Source organism: Leucopleurus acutus, assembly GCF_964270905.1.
Source record: "Leucopleurus acutus genome assembly, chromosome: 14".
In the NCBI taxonomy this organism is placed as follows: Eukaryota; Metazoa; Chordata; class Mammalia; order Artiodactyla; family Delphinidae; genus Leucopleurus; species Leucopleurus acutus.
Window position 1 is genome coordinate 26,028,198 of NC_139156.1, and position 27,839 is coordinate 26,056,036.

The following is a 27,839-nucleotide window of genomic DNA, read 5'->3' on the forward strand; positions in this document are numbered from 1 at the left end:
AAACAAACAAAACTTAAGGTGAATTTTCAAACAAAGTAGAGAAAATAATACAATAAATTCCCATATACCCATCACTTGGCTTTAGTAATTATCAACTCATGGACAGTCCTAAATCATCTATAACCCGCGCCGCCCAACTTCCCACCCTAACCTCACACGGTTATTTTGAAGCAAACCTCGGATATATCATTTCATCCATAAATATTTTAGTATTGATCTCTAAATGGTAAGGATGCTTTTAAAAAAACATAACCACAATTATAAGCATCAAACCTAAAAACTTTGACAGTAGTTTCTGAATATTATCAAATATCAAAGTTACTGTTCAAATTGACCTTCCATAAATGTCTTTTACAGTTAGTTTGTTCAAATTACTATTCAAACAAGGATCACACCGTGTATTTGGATGGTTTACTTTTTAAGCCTTTTAATCTCAAAATTGTATTCTTCTTTCTTTTTTTTTTTCCTTGTTGAAGGAAATGAGTTGTTTGTCCAGTAGAATTTCCCACAGTCTGAATTTCGCTGTTTGCATCCCCATGCTGCTCTGTCCCTTGGTGTTTCCTGTAAATACCAAAGGTTAGAGCTAGAGGTTGTGAGGTTAGCAGCCAATGATGACAATTGCCTAGATCTAATATTTCATTGGAAAGTTCCAAAAACTATTCTATCATTCTTTACAGTTTGTAAGCCGCAAATTGTCTCTAAAGTTACCTTGAGGTAATTTTTACAGGAAAGGCAGAGTAAATGTGTGGTTCTTTTCCTTTATTTGCCAGTTTTCAGTATAATAAATTGTTGTGTCTTCTAAAGATGATCAGTGAGGTTTTTCTGTTGTTTGCCTTTTCTTAAAAATTTATTTTTTGAAGTATAGTTGATTTACAATGTTAATTTCTGCTGTACAGCAAAGTGATTCAGTTATACATGTATATATATATACATATATATATTCTTTTTCATATTCTTTTCCATTATGGTTTATCACAGGATATTAAACACAGTTCCTGTGCTATACAGCAGGACCTTGTTGTTTGTTTGTCTGCCTTTTTAAGTATTACTATGAACACATAGATTTTAATATATCTGCTGTGTTTTAATCACTGCAGTTGTTATTGTTATTAATACTTATGTTGTCCCCTCTTTGATTGGTGGAAGTCTTTACAATAGACTCCTGAGTCTGTTGATATGACCTTCACAGTCTTTGGTAGCTTCCTTGTTTTCTAGTATAAAAAGATGTTGTAGGCTCGTCTTGTATATTTTCTGCCCCAGATCTGGAATCAGCCACTTCTCCAAAAAGCCCTGATTTCTTTTAATGGGAAATAATATATAGTGACCAAGATCTGGACCTAGAAGTGTCTACTGCTACTGGATTGATTATTGTTTCAAGACTTTGTTAATGAAGAGATAAAATACACTTTTTTTAAAAAAGCACATCTCAAGTTTATCCTGGTATTTTCAGTTAAAATTTCAGAATACAGCATTTTAATTTATTTGATTTTATATTTTTTTCTCTTATGCTGAAAATATTGGTTTCTAACGTAATTATTTGCATTATCCTATTATACACATATACTAGTTTCAGAATAATAGTACCAATAGTATTATGAACAATATGATACTGAAAACAGCTTTTTTTTTTGTCTTTGTGGTATATCTATTAGGGATATAAAGTCTGTTTTAAAATCTATGTGTATTGTGTTTTTTGTTGTTGTTGTTGTTTTTGCGGTACACGGGCCTCTCACTGTTGTGGCCTCTCCCGTAGCGAAGCACAGGCTCTGGATGCGCAGCCTCAGCGGCCATGGCTCACGGGCCTAGCCGCTCCGTGGCATGTGGGATCTTCCCGGACTAGGGCATGAACCTGTGTCCCCTGCATCGGCAGGCGGACTCTCAACCACTGTGCCACCAGGGAAGCCCCTATGTGTATTGTTATGACATCATTTGGATATGCTGTGAATTTCATTTGCTTCATTTTGCTTTTAATTTTTAGGAAATGTGGCAGGCCAACTTTAAGGCAGCCCCTGTGATTCCCCACCCTCCCGGTGTTCACATCTTGTATTCTCTCCCTTTGAGCATGGGCAAGACCTTCACCCTGCTCCTTGCCGAGAGAATATGGCAAAAGTGAAGGGATTTTACAGATAATTAAGATCCCTAATCATTTGATTTTTAAATTTTTACTTTTTGCTTGTGTTGAAATATACATAAAATAAAATTTACCATCTTAACAATCTTTAAGTGTACAGTTCAGTACTGTTAAGTACATCCACGTTGTTGTGCAACCAATCTCCAGAACTCTTTTCTTTTTTTTTTTTTTAACATCTTTATTGGGGTATAATTGCTTTACAGTGGTGTGTTAGTTTCTGCTTTACAACAAAGTGAATCAGTTATACATATACATATGTCCCCATATCTCTTCCCTCTCAGAACTCTTTTCTTGCAAAACTGAAACTTTGTACCCATTAAACAACAACTCCCCATTCCCCCCTCCCTCTAGCCCCTGGCAACCACCATTCTACTTTTTGTCTCTGTGAAGTTGACTACTCCAGGTACCACATATAAGTGGAATCATACCATATTTGTCTTTTTGTGACAGGCTTATTTCACTTAGTTAGCATAATGTCCTCAAGGTTCATCCATGTTGTAGAGAGTGTCAGAATTCCCTTCCTTTTTAAGGCTGTATAATTTTCCACTGTACATATACACTACATTTTGTCTATCCATTCATCTGTTGATGGGTACTTGGGGTGCTTCCATCTTTTGGCTCTTGTGAATAACACTGCTATGAACATGGTGTACAGGTATCTCTTGGAGACTCTGCTTTCCAATGCTTTTGGATATATACCCAGAAGTGGAATTGCTCAATCATACGGTAATTCTATGTTTAATTTTTTGAGAAACCACTGTACTGTTTTCCACAGTGGTTTTACATTCATACCAGCAATGCACAAGGGTTCCAATTTCTCCACATCCTCGTCAACACATTATTTTCTGGTGTTTTATTTTTTTTAATAGTAGCCATCCTAATGGATATGAGGCCCAATCAATGATTTTAAGTTAATTATAAGGGAGATTATTTTTGGTGTACTTGACTGAATCAGGTGAAAACCCTTAAAAAAGGACTGTAGACACACACACACACACAGACACACACACAGACACACACAGACACACACAGACACACACACACACACACACACACCCCAGAGACTCTTTCTGCACTGCTAGCTTTGAAGAAGCAAGCTGCCTTGAATCCTACAGCCATAAGGAAAGGAATTCTGCCAACAACCTGAGGGAACTTGGAAGCAATCCCTCCCCAGTAGAGCCTCCAAATAAGGATGCAGCCTTCAACTACTTCGATACCAGCCTTGTGAGACCCTAAGCAGAGGGCCCAGCAAAGCTGTGTCCAGACCAATGACCCAAAGAAACTAATAATAAATGTGTGTTGTTCTAACCCATTAATTTTGTGATAATCAGTTTTATAGCACAGAAAATTAACACAGGAAAAATGTTCATTTTGGTTTTTGTTTTATAATTTTTTTTTTCAGAAGTAAGACATCTTTTATTTTTTCAATATTAGGTAGTAATGTCATTTGCTCCATTATTGATATGCATTAGTAATCTTTAAACAAAACAAACAAGACAATCTTCTCATCTAGAAATCTTCTCTATATTATTACACTTTCTTACTCAAATTTCCTCAATGCTTTTGTAGAATATAATGAGGACCAAATTATACATCTGGTTATAAACTATCAAATTTATACAATGTGAAATATAGATCAATCACAATCTGTTTATAAGGACTATTTTGGTAATATTATAGTCTTTTTTGTTTGTTTTATAATTATATAAAATTTACATCACTCCAAAGTCATAAATCTAAAAACAAAGTATATTCAGAGAAGTCTGGCTTCCCGTCCTCTGCATTCTGTTCCCTCCTTCTCCCATAGATCACCATTTTAAAAATAATATGGTTTACCCTTCCACTTAAAAATATAAAGAAAAAACATGATTTCTTATACAAATAACTTACGTTACATACTTTTCTCCACATTGCTTTTTTTTTCGGCTGCTGCGCTGTGCGGCCTGCGGGATCTTAGTTCCCTGACCAGGGATCGAACCCGTGGCCCCTGCACTGGGAGTGCAGAGTCTTAACCACTGGACGGCCAGGAAGTCCACATTGCTTTTTTTTTTTCTTTCTTTTTTAAGATCGCAATGGCCATAGTTTTATTTTGGTCACAACATTACCGTATATTTGATTCTGTATCCCTGAGTATTCAACAACTTTTTAGGCTATATGAAAAAGAAACTTTTTTGCTTTGACTCGTTTGCCCGCATTTTAAGCAACAACTCTGAGGACACTGCACAGGAACTGAGGCAGTTCCACTGCTTATCCTCATCAACGTTATCATTATTACCACCAAATCTTTTACTGCACAGATAGAATGATGAGTATTCATATTCCCAAACATAACGTCTTAATGTATATTGAAATATCTGAAATAGAATGGTTGGATTTATACATTTTTAAGAGACATCTTGTTAACAGAGTGTATTCTACTTACATAACCAAGATCATAAATCTATAAACCATGCTGTACGAATTACAAGAAAGATTGTAACTGTACTTTACTCTGTGGTAAACTGACTGTATTAGGAGCCCCAATTAATACCCTCTCCGAATTCATATATTTTACCTGTAACTTTGTAGACCCTTCCCTCTCTGACCCTAGGTTTGGACAGGAGGCTTACTTTGGCCCATGGGACAGCAGTAAACACAGCAGAGGCCTGACAAAGCATGCACACATTTCCACATCTTCCCATGGACCCACTGCTGTTGTGAGAAGATGCCTGCACTAGTTATTACAAATAGGTAATGTTTCAAATATGATTTTAAAAATGCTTCAATTAGTAGCTATTTGTGAATATCTTTTCATATTTTTGCTCATATGTCTGGGATTCCTAGAAGTGAGATTGCTGTATCAAAGGGTAAATAGATAAGCATTTTGCAAGACAGTGATATGTTCTCTTCCACAGAGATAGCCCCATTTTGCATCCCACCCTGAATGCATGGAAGTGCCTGTTTCCTCACAGCTTGGCAACAGGGTATGTGACCAAACGTGGATTTCTGTCAATCTGACAAGTGAGAGGTGGTATCTCAGGGTAGTTTAACTTGCATTTTTCTTATTATGGGACGAACATCTTTCCTTTCATGTGTTTATGGGGCATTTGCTTGAAACATCAACTTTTAACCCAGAGAGCTTTTTGGTTGGCTTCACCTCTGGCAACCCCAAAAAAGATAAATTAATAAAACACTGACTTCTCTTAGCTCTGTCACTGGCCACCATGGTGTAAGGTGAAAGCAACACTCAGCACTCATTGCTTTTCTTCTACCAGATCATGGGAACAAAGAGTCACTCCAAATGCATTATATCTACCCTTCTGTCCAAGGCAAAAACAGAGTCTCGAGTGAAGAGTCTCTGTGTAATCGTACTTCTCTTTAATTTCTGATGCATTTTCCTTTGCTGTGTAACCTTAAACAAGTCACTTAACTTTGCATCTGTTTCCCTATGTATCAAAACATGATACTATCTACCTTGCAGGGTAGTTTCTAGAATTAAATAAAAGAATTAAAATATGTAAAAATTGCCTTGAGATGAAAGTACTGTACAAATTAAGTAGCTGTTACTCATTTGAAAGATTCTACCGCTGGAAAACACGACCACTGTTGACAAGAAAAAGAATGAAGGCAGAAGGGCGCAGTGGGAAGTGAGACACTCAGAGTCTACCCACTGTGGCAGAGCAGACAACTTCCTCAGGGAGCCAGGATTCTAATTTTCAGCTCAGGAAATGAACCCCCCCTCTTCCTTAGTTTATATCAAGAAACACAGCTACAGTATTTATGGCGTTCTCAGAGATCGCCCAGCTGGGTCAGACCAAGAGGGCCCTGGGACAGAAAGCACAAAGAGGGAGGAGGCAGGCCGTTTGCAGGAAGCCAGACCAGAGCACAGCAGAGCCAGCTGGAAGCTGGATTAGAAGGAAACAAGCATGTCTTAAGTGGCCTCTGGGTTCAGTGGTTTGAGCTCCCAGATCACCAACCCCATACCCAGCACTTGAAGCCTCTCTTCTTAAAGCCAGACTTGACCAGGACAGCTTCAGAGATGGTAGGTCTACTGCCTCCCAAGGCCTATCCATGTTAGGAAATGCTTCCACATCTCAAAGAGTAGTCAACACCTTTCTAATTCTCTCCTCTGGATAACAAAGAAAAGTCAAATCCCTCTTCCACATGGCAAGACCTCAGATATTTTTAAAACACCTGTGTGGGTCATATGTAGTTCACCACTCTCCACACCTCATCCCTAAGTCTTTTCCTCTTCAAACCAAAAATGTTTCCAGTTTCCTCACTTTATTTATTTATTTATTTATTGTCTTGCCGGATCTTAGCTCCTCAACCAGGGATTGAACGGGGCCCTCGGCAGTGAAAGCGCTGAGTCCTAACCACTGGACCGCCAGGGAATTCCTTCCAGTTTCCTCACTTTTAAAGCCATTCCTCACAGACCACAGTTTAGCGAGCTTTTGCCAGTCTGAAAGTCACTCTTCTCTGGATACTCTCTGAGTTGTCAATGTCCCCTATAGCATATGGCACCCAGGAGGGACTGCTGGGTTGGAGATGGAACATGAAACAGAAACTTAGTTCTGAGTACAAGGGTAAAGACCAGACCTCCAGCTATCCAAGTGTCTGCCCAAGTACTTCCAAAGTTCCCTACCCATCAGATACAGAAAGTGGGCTGGGGATAACCAATTTTGGGTGATCTGGTTATTGGAAGAGGCAGCAATAAATTATGAGTGATAACAGTTTGGTACTTAGGCCAGACTCCTTGCCAGGACATCTCTTCCTGCTTGAAGGGATGGAATAGGGACTCAGTCATGACAGTGAGCTTGGAAGTGCATTTAGCTGGGCTTTCTGAGCTATGGTGTCCGCTTAGCCTATATGTCCCCAGTGTCAAAGAACTCCTTTAACATTAGAATAAAGCCAGCCTTGAAGTTACCAACAACGGGAAGACTCCTGTGATTCACTTTGTGGACCTCAGAAGCTACAAAGTCCTTCTCCAGTGCCTGGGCTGCCAAATGACCACAACTACAGGTGAGAGAACACAGTGGCAGTGATGGTCAGGGGCCACCCAGCCTTGTGGAATCATCTTCATGGAGGATAGCTGGGCATATGTACCAAACTACAAAATGTGCAGATCTTGTGACCCAGAAATTTCACTTCAGAAATTTCTTCTGGGTGCCAAGGACCCAAGATGTCTGCCTCCTGCCAGAGTTCACACGGATGAACACACCCCACTGTTTCCACCACCAGCTTCTGTGACCCCAGGGAGAGCCACAGCTGCCCCCCGCCTCCCCCAGAGACCCTCCAAGACCAGCAGAAAATAATCAAATTCATCAACATCAAGAGTCAATATCCAAATGTGTCAATAGCATAAAGGACCTTGAACACTTCTACTGCCAATGTTATCCTTTACAGAGCTCAAGTCCAAATTCCTCCAGGACAGGGTGTGCAGGGATTCTGAAATTCCCAATAAGCCTAGCTGGGTAACCTGACTGTTTGGAAGAACCAGTTCCAGGCAGCACAGGCAAAACCAGCCTAGACATGAATTCCAGTAAAAGCAGCTGTTTCACCAACTCTGAAGGGACTCCTTTATTTATTTTTTTATTTTTATTTTTTTTTGCGGTATGCGGGCCTCTCACTGCTGTGGCCTCTCCCATTGTGGGGCACAGGCCCCGGACGCACAGGCTCAGCGGCCATGGCTCACGGGCCCAGCCGCTCCGTGGCATGTGGGATCTTCCCGGACCGGGGCACGAACCCCTGTCCCCTGCATCGGCAGGCGGACTCTCAACCACTGCGCCACCAGGGAAGCCCAGGGGCTCCTTTATTTTATCTTCTGATTTTTCCTATTTGGAAAAATCTCTGCTGCTGACAATGTCCAATCTGATATACTCCTCTGGCCCGCCTCAAGAAACATGTATAAGGAAAGGCCCACAGAGAAGGTGAGGACAGAGTCATCACAGAAGCTGAAAATGCAAGGTTTAGAAAAACACTTAAGTGAGTTCTATATGACTGAATGATTTCTTGTACCCTAAAGATTAGGCAGGGTCTTTTCCATGGCAAACGCCAGAGGAATATGTACGTTAGCCAGAAAAATAAACACTGATTTATGCCAAAAAACAAAGAAATTTATTCTGAGATAATTGAACATGGTCACCAAGATGTACATACATAAATGTTCCTTAGAGTATTGTTGAAAGTGGGGGAAAGCTGGAAACTCTCTGAAAGTTCATCAAGAAGGGTCTATTTATACTGGAGGGGTCTGTTATCTTACTATGTTGATACTGTGATATAATAAAAAATATATATTTTGCTTTTTGTCCCCAGCTCTTAGAGCTCTTAAAACCTTTGTTATTTCTTAAGTGATAAAGGTGCTAGAAGCATCTTTTGTTCTTGGTCTTTGACCCCAGTTCTTGACATAGAACTCCTAAATCCCTTGGAATTTCCTGAATTGATAGGAGCATCTTTTGTTCTTATAAGGTGACTCTTGGTGGGCTCCTGGATAGCTGCAGGATGGGGGCTGGTCACTGAAAGGACCAAGCCATGATTAGAAGCTTGGAATGTTCAGCCTCACTGCCCCCATCCTCCACGGAGGGGAGAGGCTCTGGAGACCGAGTTAATAAATGATCATGTCTATGTGATAAAGCCTTGATAAAGATCCCTGAAGTATGAGATTCAGAGATCTTCTGGGTTGGTGACCATGTGCAGGTGCTGGGAGCATGGCACACCTGGAAAGGCACGGAAGTTCTGCACCCCTTCCCACATACCATGCCCTATTCATCTCTTCCATATGGTTGTTCCCAATGAGTATCCTTTTTTTCTTTCTTTCTTGTTATTGAGATAAAATTGACATATAACATTATATTCGTTTCAGGTGCACAACATAATGGTTCAACACCTGTATATATTACAAAATGATCACCACAGTAAGTCCAGTTAACATCCATCACCATACACAGTAACTAAATTTGTTTTCTTGTGATGAGAACTTTTAAGATCTACTCTCTTAGCAACTTTCAAATATATCAATACACTACAGAATTATTAACTATAGTTACCATGTTGTACATTATATCCCCATGACATTTATTTTATATCTGGAAGTTTGTACCTTTTGACCACCTTCACCCATTTCACCCACTCTCCACCCCTCTGCCTCTGGCAACTACCAATCTGTTCTCTGTATCTATGAGTGTTTTTTGGGGGGAGAGGGGTGAGATCATACTTTTATTTGTCTTTCTGTCTGATTTATTTCACTTAGCATAATATTCTCAAGGTCCATCCATGTTACTGCAAATGGCAAGATTTCCTCATTTTTTATGGCTGAATAATACTCCATTGTATATATATGCCACATTCTCTTCATCCATTCACCCACTGATGGACACTTAGGTTGCTTCCATGTCTTGGCTATTGTAAATAATGCTGCAACTGAGTTGTATTCTGTTACAATGAACCAGTAACCTGAGTTCTGTGAGCTGTTCTAGCAAATTATCAAACCCTAGGAGGGGGTCATGGGAACTCCAATTTATAGATAGTTGGTCAGAAGGACAGTTGACAATCTGGGACTTGTGACTGGTGTCTGAAGTGGGAGCAGTCTTATGGGACTGTGCCCTGACTTGTGGGATCTGACATTAACTCAGGTAAACAGTGCCAGAACTGGGAACACACTTCTATTTACTAGATGGGATGCTGCCCAATTAATTAATCATTGAATAAAGCCAGTTAGAGCTTTAAAAAAAAAAGTGTCAGAACTGAACGGAATTGTAGGATACCTAATTGGTGCCTGCAGAAAACTGGAGAATTGCTTGGTATGGAAAAACCCAGACATCTGGTCATATAAGGAAGTAGGGTAGTAGAGGAAAACCATGCATTTTCCTTGCACTATTATACAGTGGGACACCATACAACCACTACAAACACTGCTACTGATCTCTATTCACTTAGACTATGACATAATGCTGGTGAAGAAAGCATACTAATACAGTACAGTATTGTTAGTAAAACTGTCTATTTTATGTGTAGAGACATCTCTAGAAGGATGGTAAGCAAATATTAAGAGTAGCTATCTCAGGGGCTGGGATTCAGATAATGTTTATTTTTCATTTTCGATTATATACTTATTTAAATTACAAAGCAACAGAGGTTTTTTTTAATAAGAAATTCAAACAACAGACAAGCGTATAAAGTGAAAAATGAAACTCTCTTTTCTCATCAGTCCCATTTCTCAGATATAACCACTATTCATGTTTGACTTGCATTCTTCAAATTTTCTTCTAAGCATATATAATCAAAGTCACACTTTTTTCTTATTTTTTTAAAGTAAAAATGCAAGCCCATTCTACCCACTGTTCTGTGACTTGCTTTTTTCATGTTTTAAAACATTACTTTTTTTTTTTTTTTTTCGTTACGCGGGCCTCTCACTGTTGTGGCCTCTCCCGTTGTGGAGCACAGCCTCCGGACGCGCAGGCTCAGCGGCCATGGCTCACGGGCCCAGCCGCTCCGCGGCATGTGGGATCTTCCCGGACCAGGGAACGAACCCGCGTCCCCTGCATCGGCAGGCAGACTCTCAACCACTGCGCCACCAGGGAAGCCCTAAACATTACTTTTTAACTGGAAAAACAATAAAGTTATTTTTGTTTGGGGGAATGAAAGTGCATCAGCCAAAACAGATTACAATGCATGTATGATCTGAGTGGCCCAGTAAACAGACGCACAGGACAAAGGCTTCCCAAGTTCAGGTCACCAGGCTGGCCGGTCCGGGTGGGGATCCAGACGTACCCAGACGTGCCCAGTCGGCCCAGGAAGTTGATAAGTGTCCTGTTCTCCCTAAATCTTCAAACCCAAAGAGGGACTGTTAGAGCTAGGCCCAGGGCTCAGGAAAGCACAGACACTGGGCTGCAGCCTGTCCCTGAGATGCCTGCCCTGCACCAGTGCAGTGCCCCAGGTTGCAGCTTCCACTGGGCCAGGCCAGACAAGGCTGAGGATGGCTACCCCACTGATGCCAGCAACACAGCCACGTACGGCCTGGGCTTGCTGCAACCACTCTTGAAAAGCACCCAAGCTCCTTGCTCTTTTCTTCCTCCAGTTCTAGTTTCAACTGTCATATTCCTGGAGAAGGGCTCTGTGAGGGGTCAGAAATGCTGCTGGAACTTCATCAGAGCTCCGCAGGGAGGAGCAGGCCAGTTGCCTGGCCCCTGCGTCCTGGAGAGATACCAAACAACAAGCCTGTCACCATGTCTGCCCTGAAAAGCAAGAAGACAGGCCTGGCTGCGGAGACCCAATGCCAGAGGGGCCAGAGCAGAGCTGTGTCTGGCTTAGGAGAGTCATTTTTTTCCCCACTGAGAGAGCTATGAAGAAACCGAGCAAGAAAGCAGACCCCTGCACTGGTCCATCAGGGCATGGCATTAAAGGTGTTCCAGTAACTGCAGCAGGGAGCACACTCTGAGGTGGTGACTGGCCCTGTGGTACTGGCCTGGGACTGCTTCTCGGGGCTCACCGTTCCCGACTCTGGGAAGTTCTTTGAAAAATTCAGTCACAGTTATCCTTCTCATTTTTTCTGATCATAAAATCCATGCTCTGTGCAGAAAATTCTAAAATGGCTGGAAGGTACCAAAAGGAAAATGTCAATAACTCATAACCCCATCACCCTAGGATGGCCTCTGTGAGTATCTTCATGAATCTCCTCCAGGCATCTATATGGACATGTACATATTGTTAACAGGGTTAGGACCCAACTCTATATAGAGTTGTAATGTGCATCTTTTTTGTTCTTTTAAGCCTGTTTCTTCTTAAATGACCACATAAATAATATTAACTGCTTCCATGTATTATGCCAGGTACTGTACTAGGGACACTGAATATATTATGAAGTAGATATCCTGATTACCCCATTTCACAGATGAAGTAACCAAGTCTCAGAGATGTTCCGTTTTGACCCACAGGTGCCACAGGTCCCACATGGCCAAACTGGCAAGCTGCCTCTTGGGCTCTTGCCCCTATCTGTGCTGTCCTCCAGCCCTTTCACTGAACATTCAATTAGGAGCCCCTTCAAGTTACCAGAAGGCTTCACCTCCTGCAGAGGTGCTGGGTCTACTCCTGACGCACCGGCTGCTCTGTTCTACTGGCCAGAAGCCCTCACTGCCCCCTGCAGGGAGCGTCCCTGAAATGCAGATGCTAGAGACAAAAGAGCCGCATTCTGCTGAAAGAGCTAAACAACTAAGACTCCCTAGGGGGCCGGAGAAGAGAGAATTAGTCTGAGGGTGAATATCCTAGCTTACCACCTTTATCAAATAACTCCTTTCTGAGAAGAAGCTCAAAACATTTCATGCAGTTCTCCAAGTAAGGTACAGACCCATGGAAGATAAAGGGATCTGCCTCAAATTCTTCCTCCCCCAACAAACCTCTAGGTACTGTGATCCCTCTGTCCTGGGCCACCGCACAGGCCCCAGCTAAAGCGAGGCACCTCACAGGGCCTCTGGATCTATCACAGAGATGGAAGGATGGTCACCTCTCTACTTGGATAGTTATTCAGAAGTGGAAAACACTCTGTCAGAGGTCGGCAGATTTTTTTCAGTGAAAGGCCAGATATCAAATATTTTAGGCTTTGAGGGCCATATAGTCCCTGTCACAACTACTCAACTCTGCTGCTGCTGCACAAAAGCCATAGATAATACGTAAAGGGCATGTCTGCATTCCAATTCAATTTTATTTACAAAAACAGGTGTCCATCAGGATTTGACCCACAGGCTATACTTTGTCAGCTTCTGTTTTTAGGATTTAAGTCTTCCCTAAAAACACTTAGATTTAAATATTGGATAAATTATAATTTACATGCAAACCACTTAAATTTTAGGCCATAAGACCATTTCTGAGGGGTTGATCTGTTTTATTTCAGTGGAATAGAAATACAATCTTTCAATCACTAATCGAAGATCTTGAGAAAGTACAGAGAAACCAGAGATTGTTTTGCCTTATAGTTGGTAAGTATTACTAACAGATGAAAGGGAAAATATTTTACAGATCCATAGCAACCAGAAAAGAGGATAAATCAGGCTGAGGGAAAGAAAACGTCAGGAAAATCAAAAAGAGTATGAGGAAGAAAAATGATATTAATAAAACCAGGCAGCTCCATTTGGCTTCAGTTAGCTAACTGGGGCAATGGAACCAGGAAACGAGAGAACTCAATAGCTCTCATTGGTAATGATGGAGCATCTCCTTTCAGAAAACTTCACTTGAGGCAAAGATATAAAGATGGAATACACCTGGGACATCTAGAGAGAAGCAAGCTGCTGATGGGAAACTGAACTGCAGCCTAGCAACGTCTCACACCTGGGGACACGCTCCAAGTGCCTCACTCAATCTTCTGACTTCCTTCACTCACTTGCCGAGAAGGGATGAGGAAGCAAGGCCTGATCCACTTCTTGAACCTGGAAAGAGAGCCCTGTGGTGTGTTGCTGGGCACAGGGAGGCAGAGGCTGCTGACAACCCCTGAGAGAGAAGAGGGGTTCCCCTCCTTAGGCTGGGGAGCTTTAGCAGAGGCAGGCTGGCGGCAGGATGACACTGCAGTAAGGTCCCAAGGACTAGAATGGCAGGGCTGAGAAGAATCCATGACTCTGACGCTGTGCTCCAAGGACTGCAGCGGCCCCAGCACCTTCTAGGGAAGGGCCACTCTAACAATACAGGCAGAAAAAAAGCTCAGAACACCTCAATTCCAAACACATCTTAATTTTTTTAAAAGTGTTTTCACTCCCCAAACTGGTCATTTCCCCTTCTTCTTTGAAATGCTTTTGTAGCTCTCCACTGCCCTTAGAATCAAATCCAGACTCTTCCTCAAGACTTTGAGTCCAAATGCAAGTACAAAGCCCAGCACTTTTCCATGCCTGCTAAGCCTCCAGCTTTTCCTGAGCCCTTTCCTCTCTCTCCCTCCGGTTCCTCATATTCCTCAAGCTCTTTCTCTCCTCAGGGGCCTACACGTGCTGGTCCCTCTGCCAAAAAATTCTTCTCCTCATTCTTTGCCTTTAGTCCTGTCCTTGCCCAACTCTACAACCTAAAATGAGTCCACCACTTTATTCTTTTGAAGTACCCTGAGCTTTCCCGTTCTGCGATCTTATGGAATCAAATATTTATTCACCTGTGTTTTCAGTGTCTCTCTCCACTACCTACGGGAAGGGATCCTATCTATTTGTTCCACAGGGCTTACCCAGCATCCGACAGAGTCCTCGGCATGTAGCAGGTACTTAAATAAAAAACACAACTAATAAAAAAGTGCTCCTTTCCCCCAAGGCCTCTTGTTATTTAAAATGGATCACTGGGACTTACTTCCCTGGTGGTACAGTGGTTAAGAATCCACCTGTCAATGCAGGGGACATGGGTTCGAGCCCTGGTCTGGGAAGATCTCACATGCCGCAGAGCAACTAAGCCCGTGCACCACAACTACTGAGCCTGGGCTCTAGAGCCCAAGAGCCACAACTACTGAGCCCACGTTGCCACAACTACTGAAGCTCACGTGCCTAGAGCCAGTGCTCTGCAACAAGAGAAGCCACTGCAATGAGAAGCCCACGCACCACAATGAGGAGTAGCCCCAGCTCGCCACAACTAGAGAAAGCCTGCACAGCAACGAAGACCCAACACCCAAAGCAGCCTAAATAAATAGATAGGTAGATAGATAGATAGATAGATAAATAGATAAAATGGATCGCTGGAGGCTCAGAGGCCACAGCACTCAAACCAACACTGATTAGGGTGGCCCTGGAAACTAGCTCCTGCCACTCACCAGCTGCAGGAAATTCTCCAAGGCCCACCACCTCTCTGAGCCCATTTCCTCATCTGAAAGGTGGCAACATCAGTATCTTCCTCATCTAGCCACCTACTGCAGAGGTTAAATAAGAGAATGTAAGTGCTAAGGATGGCTTGGTGCTCCATAGCTACTGTTTTATTTACTTACTTTTAAATATTAAATTAAAAAAAAAAAAGGAGGGCTTCCCTGGTGGCGCAGTGGTTGAGAGTCCACCTGCCGATGTAGGGGACGCGGGTTCGTGCCCCGGTCCGGGAAGATTCCACATGCCGCGGAGCGGCTGGGCCCGTGAGCCATGGCCGCTGAGCCTGCGCGTCCGGAGGCTGTGCTCCACAACGGGAGAGGCCACAACAGTGAGAGGCCCGCGTTCCGCAAAAAAAAAAAAAAGGACCTCAACAGGAAAAGACTAACTGCATTAGTAATTTTAACTTTAGAAAAGGTAGGAGGAGGTAAAACTCAAAAAAACTCCATAATTCATTGGGGTTCTTTAATAAAATTCGACCCACTGTCAGTATCTGGAAAAGTCTCTGACTTCAGGCAGCAGGGTGTGTCCCTCACCACTTCCAGCTTCAGACACAGGAAGCATGATGGATGGGTTCCTGTGCTAAATCTGAACAGTATGAGAACCACATAAGAGCTTGCTCACTTTCCTAACCCCAAATGCATGCCATTTAACATGTATTAACAAGCTTCCTCAGGCCAAGTAACCTAAGAAAGGGGATCAATTCTCAAGGACTCAGAAGACAACTTGGTTGCTATAAAAACAATTTTATGTAACAATCATTTTGTTGTTTGTTGAAAACAATTATAACATTTATGGATGATCACAAAAGTATTGTTACAATAATATAATCATTCATCTGCAATGGCTGTTAACATGTAAAATGTTCATTTCCCCTAACCTAGCAATCCAACTTCTAGGAATTTATCCCGCAGAAATACTTAGGCAAGAGTGCAAAGACATACATCTACAAGGATGCTCACTGCAAGTTTGTGGTAGGGAAAAATTAGAAACCACCCAAATGCCCAACACCAGGAGAGTGATTAAAGTAAAGTATATCTAGATAATGAAGTGTACAGTTAGAAAGAATATACTAACATGGAAAGATGTCCAAAAGATATTAAGTTGAAAAACTATGAAAAACATGGTCCATTTTTATAAAAGATATATGCATTGAAAAGAAAGTCGAAATATAGAACACTAATGTTTCCTCAGCGGGGGAATGAATTATGAAGGACTTTAACTTTGTGTCATATATTTCTATGTTTCAGGTTTTTTTTTTTTTAATATTCATTTATTTGGCTGTGCTGGGTCTTAGTTGCAGCATGTGGGGTCTTCGCTGTGGCGTGTGGGATCTTTAGTTGCAGCATGCAGGCTCGTAGTTGCGGCATGCAGGATCTAGTTCCCTGACCAGAGATCGACCCCGGGCCCCCTGCATGGGGAGTGTGGCGTCTTAACCGCTGGACCACCAGGGAAGTCCCTATGTTTCAGTTTTATAATGAGCAAATATTTCTTTTATAAACGGGAAAAGGAAAGAAAATGTAAAAAAAAAAAAAAATCTCTTGTTGTCATTAGTCTGTCCATACCACAGAGTTCAGGATGCTCAGGCAGCACCCTCCCCCCAATCTCCCTGATTGGGCCTGAATCACAAAGTGAGCCGACTCAGCACATGGCATGAGGTTGCCATTAAACAGCAGCAAGCGAAGGCACTTGAATTTCCACACAGTGTCAGTTACAAGATTGGGGGGCCATGTTTCTCCTGAAACTCAAGTGAAATTGCCTTGGAATTTGTGGTTAAGGCTTACCAATGGCAGAACTGAGAGCAGGCAGCCTCTCCAGCAGAATTCTAAAGCACAGCTCAGAAATCAAGCCCTGCTGAGCTGGGGAATGGTTTATTTCTAATGAAACCCAGAGGGTAGGGGGCAGGGGAACAGTCACTGGCAATCTGAGAAGAACAAGTGAGCTGATCAATAAAATTAAAAGGGAATGGGGAAGTAAGAGAAACTGGCTGCCAAACAAGAAGGAAAGAAGTTGAAGTGTCTACTGGTGAAGTTACTGATGTATTTACTGCAGAACTTACCAAATGGTTCATGACAGTGGCTGGATTTGGTTCTAAATCTATGTAGCAGGTGAAACAATGACAGCTACCCTGTCACATTTTCTTTCCACATGACACTTTTATACCGGCCCAGCATCCTGATCAGTATGCAAGGATCCTCTGACCCCAGGTAATGCTTGGGGCTTCTTGGGTAGGGGAGCAGATACTGTTTTGCCCACCTGGTGGCCATTCCCCTTCTTACTAAGAGAATCCCACTTTTCTTCCTCTGCCTTTCCTTGGCCATGACTTTCAGGGAACAAGGGCCCATCCCCAGCCCTAGGAGGTGGATACTGATCGGTAAGCCAACATGTTTGTCTCACTTTTCTGACATATCTCTAGCTAATGAGATGCAAGAGGAGATCAATGAGAGCGGTTCTGTGGAGGCTTTGATTGGTCTTGAAAAGACACACAAGACACAGGGAGCTCAGCTCGGTTCTCTGTGATGACCTAGATGGGTGGAATGGGGTGGTGGTGGGAGGGAGGTCCAAGAGGGAGGGGATATATGTACACATATCGCTGATTCACTTCGTTGTACCACAGAAACTAACACAACATTGTAAAGCAATTATACTCCAGTTAAGAAAAAAAAAGAGACTCGGGACAGAAGTGTCTTTTTTGCTACTTGCAGATTCTGTCAGGTGTGATTCTAGGATGCTAGGGATTGCGGCAGCCATCTTTGGAGTATCAGGGAACACGTTTAAAAAGTCAATCCAAAGTGCTGAGGAAGGCAGAGCAGGAAGTTAGAAAGAACTCAGGTCCTTAACAGCACCACTGAACAGATGACAACCACCCCTGGAACGCCCCACCTCCAGATGGCTCGCTCTGTAAGATAAGTGCCCTTATTGTTAGGCCATTTTAGTTAGGGTGTTCTATTACCTGTAGTCAAAACCATCCCAACAGATACAAGACAGAACAAAAGGTGTCCGCTCCACCTATGCATTCTCTAATGATTTGACTTCCAAGCATAACTGCACATCACAGTTACTGAGGCAGTAGATGCCCCTAAAGCTTGTGAGAGCAACTGATTTTGCCTACCAAGGGCTATACCTACATGTTTTCTGCCAGTGCTTTCTACCCTTTGCTTTAGAGGACTTCTCTCCCACTCCGTGTAGTTGGAAGTGAGGAGGGGGAAGACCTTAAACATAAATCATGGTGCTCCATCCGGACCACCACCCCCAACCAGGGGGGTGTCCTACTGATCTAGACAGAACTTATCTGGGTCCTTCCCCAGGACTGATGGAGGAATGTTGGAAGTAAAAAGCCTTCTGCCTGCTGGGACTACAAACTGGGAGAACTGGAAACTCTGGCTGGTGGTGCTCATCTTTCCTGGCACGTGGGAAGAGTCACTCTACAGTACAAGACCAACACACAAGTCGGAGCCCTGAGGACACTGTTCGAACGTATAGATCAAGCCATGCCTGAAACCCTGGACATCCCAGTAACCTGACCAATAAAGTCTTTATTATTTCAGGTAGTTTTTGTTGGGCTTCTGTCATTTGCTCATGATTAGGAGCATCCCGACTCAAATAAACACTAACCTGTCTCACCCCCACATCCTGACTCCTTCACCTTCTCTGGATACTCTTCTTTCCCAGGCCTCTCACGTTTCCACTTCTTTTCTCTACTGCTCAGCTTCCTACCTCTGAGCAAACCAACCAAAAAGTGACTGCCCTCCAGCAGGTCGGGGCTAAGTTACAGAACCTGTCCAAGTCATTCTTCAGAGCAAGCGTCAGAGGCAGCCTCATGCAGACCCAGGCTGGGCGTGGGCATCACCACTCCCCATCACACCACCCCCCAGAGTCTCGTCGTCTCTTTCCCTTGCCTCCCACTGCCCTGATGCTGTTTCTAAGTCTGGATGGCAAAGCTGTGGATGCTGTTTAGACCTGGAAAAGCAGGTCTAAGCATTCCACTTACTAGATACTGCTCAGCATGTTCTCACATGCAAATGGGCGGGGTACTCCATGTAAGTCACTGAGTTTAAGGTGGACAGCCCAGGTGAGGCAAGACCACCACACAGAACTATGCTGCTAGGTATACACGTGTAGGTCTGTCTATCCATACATCAAACATAAAATACATGTTCTGTATAATAACATATGTGTAACCCTTGTAGAGTGTAACCAGTTGGGACAGAGCAATGCCTACAAGGGAGGTTCTCTGCAGCATCAGGAGAGTGTGCTCTGCTCCGACAAAACTGGAAAGGCCTAAATCCAGTCTTACGAAAGAGTTACGAAAAGGGGCAATCATTCACACTATAAAAAGATTCTTCACCTTATAAAAAAGGATTTACTTACAAGGTCCCACTAAACTGCATGGGCTCTATTGCATATAGAATAGGATTTCATTTGTATAAGACTTTACCGGCACTGCCAACTACATAAATCAAGGAGCCACAGTTGAACTGAATTTGCTTTTTGCGTTTACACTGTGATATACAAAATGAGGTAATTTTACCTCATTTGTGTCACTATTATTAATTTTCTGTGTGAGAGAAAGATAATGGCACCAAATATTATCATATCAGGTGAGGCAGGCATCTGATACAGGGACAAGCAATGCCTCTCCTTCCTATCAGCGTTTCCTGTAAAATGGGGTCTTTACTAATACTGCAAAAAAAGACCAAGGTACCCATCTTCTCTATTCACATAAGGTTTTTGAAGACTGAATAATAATAATAATTGTGGGTGATACTTATATATCAATAGTACTTACTATGTATCAAGCACTGTTCTAAGTGCTTTGCAGGTATTAACTCATTTCATCATCTCAAGAACTTCATGTATAGTTACTGTTATTATCTCTGCTTTATAGTTGAGCAAATAAGTTATGATGCCCAAGGTCAGGAGGCAGTAACTGGCAGAGCTGAGGTAAAAATGCAGGCAGTCTGGGCCTAGGGGCCATGCTCTTAACCATGATACTATTCTGTCCTCCTTGATCTAGCAGTAATGTGCAAGATGGTGAAGAGTGCCAGGGAGAGAAGTGGAAACGGGGGCTATGTAGCCTAGCTACCTACCTAACTTACCAACGAGCTCAGGGACATTGGGCTGAGGACCTGTACTATGCAGTGAAACAGGAAAGGTGGAAGGAAGGGAGGCAGGGAGGGAGGGAAGGGAAGAGAGAAAGAGAGAAGGGAAGAAAAGGTAAGAAGGTGATTGAGAGGAGGCACAAGGGAGGTTTCTGGAGAACTAGCCTGTTTCTTGATCTGGGTGCTGGTTACATGGGGTGTGTTTAGTTTGTTAACTCTCAGCAAGCTGTACTTTTTATATGCATATTTTCATGAACAAGAGTTAAAAGACGAAAGTGTGGGTTTAAGAGGATTTGGGTAATATTACGAATGGCTTTAGCCCTCCTCTATGTATTTTCCAAATGTTCCAGAATACCCGAGCAAGGCATGCTGGAGCTCAGAGGCTATGTGCACAAGTGCAATCACCCATGTGGATGATTCTCAAACCTCATGGTCCAGCCTGAGACATGTAGCAGCCCAAATATCAGCTGGGCCACCAGCAACGTGGTGTCATGGTTAAGAGAGCGGCGTTAAGAACTACAACGGCTGTCCTTTGCACTTACTAGCTGTGTGATTTTGAACAAGCTACTTCCCCTCTCTGCCTGTCTTCCTTTCTGCAGCTGTAGAGCTGGTATAACAGCGCCTAACTCACAGGGCTTTACTGCACATTGAACGAGCACTTACAACCGCACCTGGCACATAGAACACACCACTAAATTTTAGCTCTTGTCCTCACTATCCAGGCTCATAGCCATGGTCTTCTCTCTTACATCAGTTGCCATACACTTTTCTTCATCATTTTCCCATTATTTAAATAATTACTACTCCCTGCCATGTTTCAAAAAGAATTTAAGGAAGATTTGTTTTAGTTATTATTCAAGTAGTACAATCATAGTATGAAAATCTGGAAAACAGAAAATCAGGTATTATACTTTTGGGAGTGTAGTCATCCTGCGGCTGCTGTGAAACGCCTGAAGTGATCTACAGGCACAAACTATAGCTGTTACATTACAGACACCATAAAAGGGCCTGTCGCAGCAGACAGGACTATGGAGCCGCACCAGGCAACATACACTCAAGAAACAGCCACAACTTTTTATTCTCAAAATTTTCAGTCCCATAGAAAAGTTAGAAGGATAGTACAATATACCCTTCACCTCCATACATCCTTCACCTAGACTCACCCTTTAACATTTTGCCACATTTGCTTTCTCCTCTGTCTCCCCCCGACACACTTTTTTTTGCCAAGTCATTCGAAAGTTAAGTTGCAGATATCATGTCATTTTATTGAGAAATACTTCAGCTTTTATCTCCTAGGAACAAAGACACTATCCTTTATAACCATAATACCATATCACACCCAAGGAATTTCACAGTTACACAGTACTGTTATCTAATACACAGTCTATATTTTTTCTAATTGCCCTAAAAATAACCTTTTTTTTCCAATTCAGGGTCCAATCAAGGATCATGCATACATTTAAACTGTCATGTTTTCTTTGATCTAGGACAGCTCCAGCCCCTTGCCATGTTTTCTTCTAGAGCACTGACATTTTTGAAGAGTCCAGGCAGCTGTCTTGTAAAATATCCCACAATCTGGATTCACCTGACTATATGCTCAGGATTCAATTCAGGTGAAACATTTTTGGAAAAGTGCTACATGGGGGCTTCCCTGGTGGCGCAGTAGTTAAGAATCGCCTGCCAATGCAGGGGACAGGGGCTCAGTCCTTGGTCCGGGAAGATCCGACATGCCGTAAGCAACTAAACCCGTGCACCACAACTACTGAGCCTGTACTCTAGAGCTTGTGAGCCACAACTACTGAGCACACGTGCCACAACTACTGAAACCCGTGCACCTAGAGCCCGTGCTCGGCAACAAGAGAAGCCACCACAATGAGAAGCCCACGCACTCCAACAAAGAGTAGCCCCCGCTCGCTGCAACTAGAGAAAAGCCCACGTGCAGCAACGAACACCCAGTGCAGCCAAAAATAAAATAAATAAATAAATAAATAAAGTGTTACATGGTTGGTGCTTTATATTTCACAGGGTAACATGTAAGGAGGTACATAGTAGTCATTTGTTCCATTTTTGTGTTGCTACATTTGATTATTTGGTTAAGCTGATGCCCACCCAAACTTTTCCATTGTAAAGGTATTCTTTTTCTCTTCGTAGCACATAAGTAATCTGTGGAGAGATTCTTTGAGTCCTTGTGACTATGTTATACCCCAACAATCTTTTTTATCTGATAGTTTTGACATCTGTTGATAATGTACCTGAATCAATGATCACATTAGTGTTGCAAAACAGCCACTGTGATGTTTACTGTGTGGCTGAAATGAACCCTTGCAAATCAAATCCCGCTTTTCTCCCCACTTGCGTTATTATTTCAGAACTATAACATCAGAACTATTTCAGAGGTTCATCTGCTTGACTCCACCTGACAGTGATTCATAACACCTGTTCTACATTTCTCTGATCTTGATCCACATGAGCAGGTACATTAAGTGCAAACAAACATATAAAGGTACTGGCTTAAGCACTGGGCAGGAAGCTACCTGTCTATACAAGCAAGAGGTTGCCTAGTCCTTAGAGCCCCATTTCCTATAGTAGATCAAATTCCATGTCAAGAAATGTCTATTTTCCAGGAGCTGAAATAGGTCAGTTGGGAGAGCATTAGACTGAAGAAAGGTCTGTTTTCTCAAAGACAGTTCTATATCGGCATCAGTTACAGGCATCAAAGAAGGGAGAGAAGGGGACACAGTGGGTTCAGGCAGTAGACTCCTGGCACAATCTTAAAACATTAAAAGATTGTGCAGGGAACTTCCCTGGTGGTTCAGTGGTAAAGAACCTGCCTTCCAATGCAGGGGACGTGGGTTCAATCCCTGGTCAGGGAACTAAGATCCCACGTGCCACGGGGCAACTAAGCCCATGCATGTGCCACAACTACTGAGCTTGTGTGCCTCAACTAGAGCCCACTTGCCGCAAACTACAGAGCCCACGTGCCCTGGAGCCTGCGTGCCACAACTAGTGAAGAGAAAACCTGCACGCCACAACTAGAGAGAAGCCCGCGTGCCACAACAAAGAGCCTGCATGCCGCAACGAAAGATGCCCCATGCCACAACTAAGACCCGATGCAGCCAAAAATAAATAAAATAAATAATAAATAAATCTTAAAAAAAAAAGATTGTGCAGACCTAGACGCTAGGATAGTACCAAATCACATGAGCCAGCTGCTTCAAGCAGCCTGCTTCCCCTGCCCCTGTGAATGATACGTCTTCCCATCAACAGTCCTTTAGAGTCCAAACAACATCCCCAGACCAGCTGCATTAGAATCCCCCGGGAAGCTGGTTAAGAAACAGATGCCCCAGTCCCACCTCTGACCAACTGAATCAGAGCCCTCCGGGAGCGTTTGGGACTCAGTGTGTTGAGATCCCAGAGGATCTCATGAGCAGCCAGGTTTGGGAACCCTTGCTTACAGAAGATCCACTGTAGCCTTCAAAAGGGTACTATCCCATAGGCCACACAATGATAGATGGTAGTTAAGGATCAGTCCCATTACATGATGGCCAACCAGCCAACAACTGACCCCCAGGGGTCTGAAACGAGGACAGAGGGTTTCAACCTACATGGTCAATTGCACCCCCAATTTATAGCCTACTCAAGGCTGAAAAAAAAGTCACTATACTCAGAGAAGTTGCCAGATCTATGGTTCTCCAAATTTAGTCTCTACCAGAGCATCTGGGAACATCACCCACCAAAGATTCTAAGTCAGAGATCTCCTCTGGGGCCCAGGAATGTGTGCTTGCAACAAGCTCTCCAGCTGATTCTGATGCAGGGGTCCATGGACCATACTTTGAGAGACCCTGGCCTAGATGCTAGTCTGCTCCTATCTATGACAGTCAAAGAGCAAGAGTTGGATAAAATTGTGTTGGCTTTCATTTGAAAACTACTTACCAAACCAAAGACACAAAATATAAAGTCATATGGGAAATGTTTCTGAGCAATTAATTAACCACACAGAAACATTCAGATGATATGCAACCCTCCATAAAAGGTACTGAATTCCACTCCGACATTTCATCCCACTTGAGGACTAGAGGCAGGCTGAGTCAAGAGCATGCAACCAAGGCTCCCAGCACAAAAGTCCCCACTTCCGGTTCCATATTAGCAGTCTCCAGAAGGGCACCAGGGGCACAGGACCATCCCCTGGAGGGCACTTGAATCATGTGAATCAAACAATATTTCTGACTGTCAAGGTCCTGCCTGATTCCAACGTCCCATTCACACTGTGAGGGAGCAGGTTCAAGGTAATTCGTTCTCTCTCTGCCCTATCCTCTACTGTGAACACTAGACTTAGCCAAGATTAACATGTGTGCTCGTGCCCCAGAAATGGAGGTGGCTAGGCCACTGGCATCAGGGAGGAAAGAGTGTGCTAACTGTGGGAAAAGGGGGAGACAGAGGAAGTGCTGGTCAGCTCCATGCTGAGCTGGCCTTTGGCTCCCTGGGAATCAGAAGTATGGCTGGCAGACTGCAACCAAGGCTCAGGGTGTCAGGGACTCCCGCTGCAGGAGGTCATATGACATATCCTTCCCTCCCATGGCCCAGGCAGCTTTCCACCCAGGAAACGCCAGGAAACAAGCCACCCTTATGGTACAAATGCGGTATAGCACTCCCAGGAAAGGTCCTTCCACGGACAACAAAATATACCTTCAGGTTCCCAACCCAAGCAGGCTCATGGTGAAAGGACAAGCACACCAGCCAGCTCCTGGGGCTCTTACCTGACTGGAACACATATCTGGCCAAGCCTTGCATTAGTTCTGCTGGCCATGTTGGGGGCGCAGACTCCCCTGTTTCTCTCTTCAGACGAAATGTCAACTCAAAGCCAAAACCACTAGGTCCATCTGCTCCTGTGAATCTGGAAGGAATAAAAAGCAAATGTTTTTTGTTTAACTACCTTAGGGAAAACACTGTTTTGTTGTCTAATTAAAGTTCTTTCCCTTTTTGGGTAGGCTCGGCATCCAAACCCCCTAGTCGGAAGAATCTTGAGCCTTGAGGGGAGGAAGGACCTCGATAGCCAATACGGAACAAGAACTCTAGCCTTGCCCTCCTGCCAGCTACAGCACATGTGTGTGACCTCAGCCTCGCCAATCAAATTCCCCTGCTGGTACTCTGAATTACGAGTTCCAGGTTTTGTGGCTCTGGAACATTCCTTTCTGTATGATTGAGTTAAAACCCTACAAAGGGAGATGGGTCACTAGGGCAAAGGGAAGATTTCTATTACTGAAAATAACCCTTACACTCTTTATTCCTTCAAGGTATTAATACGCACCTACTTACTTTGCTAAGGATATATGTCCTACTGTATGCCCTATGAGGATGGGACCCTTCCTCCACTCCCACCTCCACCCTGCCCCACAAGGGGACAATCCTTGGGCTAAACTGGCTGGCCTCCAAACTCAGCATTTGAGGATGGGTCCCAAAGCAGATTCCAAATACCCAAATACTGGGAGGGCCCATGATCTTCCTGAAAGCCAGCACCCCGCATGCACTCATCAATCAGCACATGCTCTTCCTGAAACCTGGCACTCTGTGTGTACTCTTCAATCACTGGAACCTTGAGGAAGCAGAGTTTGCCCTCCCTTCCCATCCCCAAGTGGCCCAGAATGATGATGGCCACAAACATCATAGGGAGATGAGGCAGGGGGAGCAGTGCCTGCCTCGCTGTCTGCTAGGAAACGCCCAGGAGGCTGAGTGTCCACAGGAGTCCCTGAAATGGACTTCTGCCAGAGAGGGAAATGATGTGGACGAGAGAGCAATGCTGGTTGGTGGTGGCACCTCCTGGGGTGAGGGAAGCATTCAGGGAGGGGCTCCTGAGAGTTACAGGAGGCTTGCCAGCATGGGAAGGACTAAAAGTTAAACTATGTTCATGATATAATTTTCAGTAATAATATCTTGTACAAACATGAGCCACAATGATTATACACATTTAAACTCCTCAGCATACGAATACAAGCCATAAAATAAGATGACAGCCAACACCTCCTTGTGCGCCAAGATACCGGAACAGGCGGTCAGAGGGGAGAATGCTGAAGGGGCAGTGATGCAGTCAGTGCCCAACCCTGGGATTCCACGTGGCATCTTTCCTCCATCATCACCACCATCGTCCCCAAGGGGCCGGGCCGGGAGACTGGGCAGAAAGAGGTGCTAACGTCTCAGAAGCTCTGACATCAGGGCTAGCCCTGCTTGTGTACCCGAGTTAGTCCAGCCCTCCTGCACTTGCTGCAGTGAGGAGCTCACCTCTGATAAGCTAAGTCCTCTAAAGGACTGAAAAGGAGCCTTAGAATCACTATTTTCTCTGAGTATCTATAATTGTGGGAGGCACACTCCATTTTGGGGTACACTCCTAGAATTTTGGAGACCGGGCTAGAAGATGCTTGGCAGGATGCAGTGTAAGCTATTTTCCTTCCTTGCTGAATTGCCCTGTTTGGGGGCAATTCTATGCAGAAAGGCTGAGGGAATAGCTAAGCAAGCTGAGGCTGTAAGAGCTGCCTCCCAAGGGCTATAGGCTCACGAGGGGTATGAAAACCTGGGGTAATGCAAGACTGACTTGGAGTAGTTAAAACCCTACAAAGGGAGATGGGTCACTAGGGCAAAGGGAAGATTTCAAGCAGCCGCCAATTAGAGGCAGCTTTGTAAAATGTATTAGACCATTACTCCCAGGGCTTTCATCTCAGGCCAAGAAAAATACATGATTTCTAACCGCAAAAACTTGAGAAACAGACTAAAAGAAACATGCTCCTCAGACTGTGCGATGGGGTGAACCCTCAGATGCAGAGAGAGTAGCCACATGCATCCAAGCAGCGAGGGCTGTGCACACACCACACGCGTGCATGGGTGTGCATGCACGCACACGCATTTCTACGCCATCTGCCTCCACACGGGGTGCTTTCTGGGCCAGCTCTGCGGTGGGCAGGCCGGCCCTCACTCGGCTGGCTGAGACAGACAGGTCTGACCAGATGGTCTCCACCTGCGTTTGATTACCACCCACCAGGCTGGCTGGATGCAACCTCTAAACTCTGAAACATGAGTTTGGAATGGCCCAGCCTCAGGATAAACACACAACCTGGAGCCTGTCAGAAGGCCTCTTCTTCAAAGCAGATTGCTCAGGCAATAGCCCAGTGACAAGGTCATTCAGTCTTTAAGGTCCCCTGGAGAGGCCTGGCCTGGTCTGCATTCCCTCAAGTGAGGGCTTCTCCAGCCAAAGCAGATTTATCTGACCAGACGATGAAGCCCCTCCTGGAGAGCGGCTGTCTCGTGCATCCTCCAAGAAAGGAAAGCATGAGAGGAAATCGGCACGTGCTGCAGAAGGTGGGATCTGGGTCAGAGCAAAGAATCTTTCTAACGCCAAAGGCTGCTAAAATACTGGCTGGTGGGAAAGGGGCCCAGTGGAATTTCTTCCTACAGAGATTCTTAAAGGAATATACTACAGATCCCCCCCAGTCTGGCAGGGAGGGGTTCTAACTGTCTTGTTGCAGAAGGATGGATGAGACGGCCTCTCAGGATTGTTTCCAGATCAAGAACTTCTGATCCTGCTCACTGAGGTGCTCAAGGGAGAAGCTGGCTTTGTCCCAGCAGTTTAGTGAGCCTAGGCAATGGCTGTGCCAGCCTCAAGAGTAACATTAAACCTGCCAACAGGAAAAACATGTGCCTTGAATCCTGACATAGTTGTGCAACCACTGGAACCTGCCCAAAGGTCTCCCCCAAAGCACCTGATTAAGAAGGTACCAATCAGACAAACAGGAACCTGGGAGAGACTTTCTAGAGTGTGGGTAAGCAGAAAAA

At 44.0% G+C, this 27,839-nt stretch overlaps 1 protein-coding gene across 2 annotated transcripts in view; it reads right to left on the reverse strand.

The window, feature by feature from the left end:
• SUFU (SUFU negative regulator of hedgehog signaling) overlaps window positions 1-27,839 on the reverse strand; it is a 108,269-nt gene that overhangs the window by 50,248 nt on the left and 30,182 nt on the right. For both annotated transcript variants that reach the window (XM_082854909.1, XM_082854908.1), the window contains exon 3: window positions 24,776-24,912. In XM_082854909.1, the coding sequence (XP_082711035.1) occupies window positions 24,776-24,912 (137 nt within the window). The remainder of the gene's footprint in view (window positions 1-24,775; window positions 24,913-27,839) is intronic.